The sequence below is a fragment of the Sinocyclocheilus grahami genome, unplaced genomic scaffold (genome assembly GCF_001515645.1).
Source record: "Sinocyclocheilus grahami isolate Dianchi unplaced genomic scaffold, SAMN03320097.WGS_v1.1 scaffold1939.1, whole genome shotgun sequence".
Lineage (NCBI taxonomy): Eukaryota > Metazoa > Chordata > Actinopteri > Cypriniformes > Cyprinidae > Sinocyclocheilus > Sinocyclocheilus grahami.
This window is the reverse complement of record NW_015507118.1, coordinates 3,662-6,281: the sequence shown is the minus strand read 5'-3', so window position 1 is coordinate 6,281 and position 2,620 is coordinate 3,662. Positions and strand designations below refer to the sequence as shown.

Sequence of the window (2,620 nt, the reverse complement as noted above, 5' to 3'; positions counted from 1 at the left end):
AAACGTGTATGTTAATGAATTCCAATCATTCGTAAATGGGGCGAGCGTGCACGCTCATTCACAATTACCGTAATCCCCTCCCATGAATTCCGACTGACATCATATTATGAAACAAAAAAAAGGATTTCAACATGTCCTCTCAAAAGCGAATGAAAAAGAAAATAATATTTTTCCAAAAATATGCATTTTGTTGTCGGAAGTGCATTCAAAACGCAGCATTTTATTTTCAAGCGTACATAGTGGAGTATCAGGTCTTAAAGAAAAGTACTTGAATGCAGCAAATGACACTCCTTGGTCTCCCCTTACCCTTATGTAAAAAATAAATAAATGAAATATATTTACAGACATACAATTTGTGTCTTTCGTTTCTTTCTTGTTACAATGCACACCTTGATGGTAAATCTAATTTTTGAACTGCTTCTGAGAAGAAGTGGTAAGCTGTTGATGCCTGGTTGTTATTTGCTGCATTCAAGTACATAACCTGAAAATACAAAGACCATACAAACCAATTTGGGATTTACAATTATGTACACTTACAATTATTTAATGGACAAGCATATAATGGTGAACTACAGTTCATTTGAGTTATAGCAACAAGTTGACTATTAGTTTTATTTTATTTGTATTTTGTTAAGTTAATATAACCCATTTTTGTATGAAAAACAATTTTGGTAGATTTACCATGCTAATAACCGTGGAATTACAATCTATACAAAGGGTTTATGTCGTGTTTTATCTTTGTAACATCACAAGATTGCAATCACTAGTAAACAGAAGAATTTATGATAATAAACGTTCTGCTAAAGATCTATTCTACTGACAAAGCATGCAATGAATTTTCATTAAAACAGCCATGTTATATTTATTAAAAAAATTAAAAAATAAATGACCATTTACATGCATCTGGACCATTAATAAAGCCATTTCTCAGGTCACATGTGAATTATGGATCGCCTTTTCACAGGCGTCCAATCACAGCTGACTTCCGGAAAAGGGGAAGTAACCAATGGCGTTTAAGATGGACCTTTTTCACATTTCCGGGTTTCTCAGCAGCAGAAGTCGTCATAGTTGAGTTAACTTGAAGAGCAGTGAATGGAAGAGTACCACAAATATCGCTTCCGGTTCAAGCATTTTGCATATGCTTAGTTAAATATGAAGCAGTTTTACTCAAGATGCCTTCAAAGTAGATACCAATGATGATCATAACCAATGACCATCACATATGCAGACTGATATCTAAAAGTTTTTTTTTTTTAATTCTTTTCACATTTAGATATAATAATTGAATAAAACGTCAACAATAAAAACAGCTAGCTAGTTTAACTGATTATCTTAAAAGTCCATAGATATCGCTATTACTGAATACGGCTGTTAACACGTTCTCCGACAAGCGGAAGCAATGAGACCTGTTTTCCGGGTTTGGTCAGGTGATGTTCGACATATACCCTACTGGTGCACTCGGTTCTTTTTGGCATTGATTTGCCGGCATACATGAATCCCAAAATGTATGTCAGAACAGCTTTATGAACGATTTAATCAAAAATTTGTTCTGCTCGTCTTTCATGAATGAGGCCCAATGATTTCAAACTACACTTTCTAAGGTTTGTCTCATGCAGATGGTGCTAGGAAGTATAATCAAGTTTCAGAAATCATGAAACTTGCTAATGCGAAGTATTTTAGTGAATGTATTATAATTTTTTTTTTTAGGAAAGGCTGGTGACCATTCACTTGCATTTTATGGACCTACAGAGCTGAAATATTATTCTAAAAATGTTTGTTTGCCAAAGAAAGTCAGTAATAAAGTCATCTGTGTTGCAAATTTGCATTTTTGGGTGAACTGTACATTTGAGAGAATTACAAAACATTCAGGAAACATGGATCTTTTCGTCTGATAATTAGCTGTATGTTGTTTTTGACATCACTGTTGCAGACTTCTGAGCTTTTGGTGAATGCAGGACAGATGCGTTCAGCCCTGGAGAAACAGAAAGACATGCAGGAGCTGGAGTTGCTGAGACAGAAAGAACTGGCAGAAAAACGCAGCCGCACACTATTGAGAGGTGCCAGGTGAGAGAATGTAATCATATTGGGCATAGGTCATGATGGTGGATTAATTAATGTAACTGGTGCTATTGTTTTTTTTCATTTATTTGCTTGCATTTTTCTTTTTTACTGAAACATCAGGCATAATGAGCAAGATGAGAAAGTATGTCAGTATATGTTAATGTATTCCATTTGTATATATTCTTTAACGGGGTGAATTCTTTGAATGATTTTGAGAGTTGCCTCTTTAATTTTATTACATTTTATTATCTATTCACTATAATCAATAAGGTCTAACACCAGCCGGATATTAGATATACTGTATGTCCTTCATAAACTCAGACTTGCATTCATCTGTAATTTGATGAAGTTCCTTGTTTAGTCATCCAGCAACCACTATATAGCTCATTTTTATTCATTTATTTTTTGCATCATTCAGAGATATCATCTTGAAAAGCTTTCATCAGTCATTATCAGGGGATTTGATCTCTCTTATTTTTGCAATACCTAATTTTATTTTATTTCATTTAATGTAATTTCTGCATCACATAAAAATTCGGTTTTAGCAAATCAATGATTG

The 2,620-nt window shown here is 33.8% G+C and overlaps 1 protein-coding gene across 1 annotated transcript in view; it reads left to right on the top strand.

Annotated features, from left to right (window-relative positions):
* LOC107573426 (protein timeless homolog) overlaps positions 1–2,540 on the top strand; it is a gene marked incomplete at its 3' end in the record, with an annotated part of 2,997 nt that extends 457 nt beyond the window's left edge. The window contains exons 2-3 of the mRNA XM_016259864.1: positions 1,931–2,064; positions 2,480–2,540. Coding sequence (XP_016115350.1) covers positions 1,931–2,064; positions 2,480–2,540 — 195 coding nt within the window. The remainder of the gene's footprint in view (positions 1–1,930; positions 2,065–2,479) is intronic.
* Between the last annotated feature and the right edge of the window lie 80 nt (positions 2,541–2,620).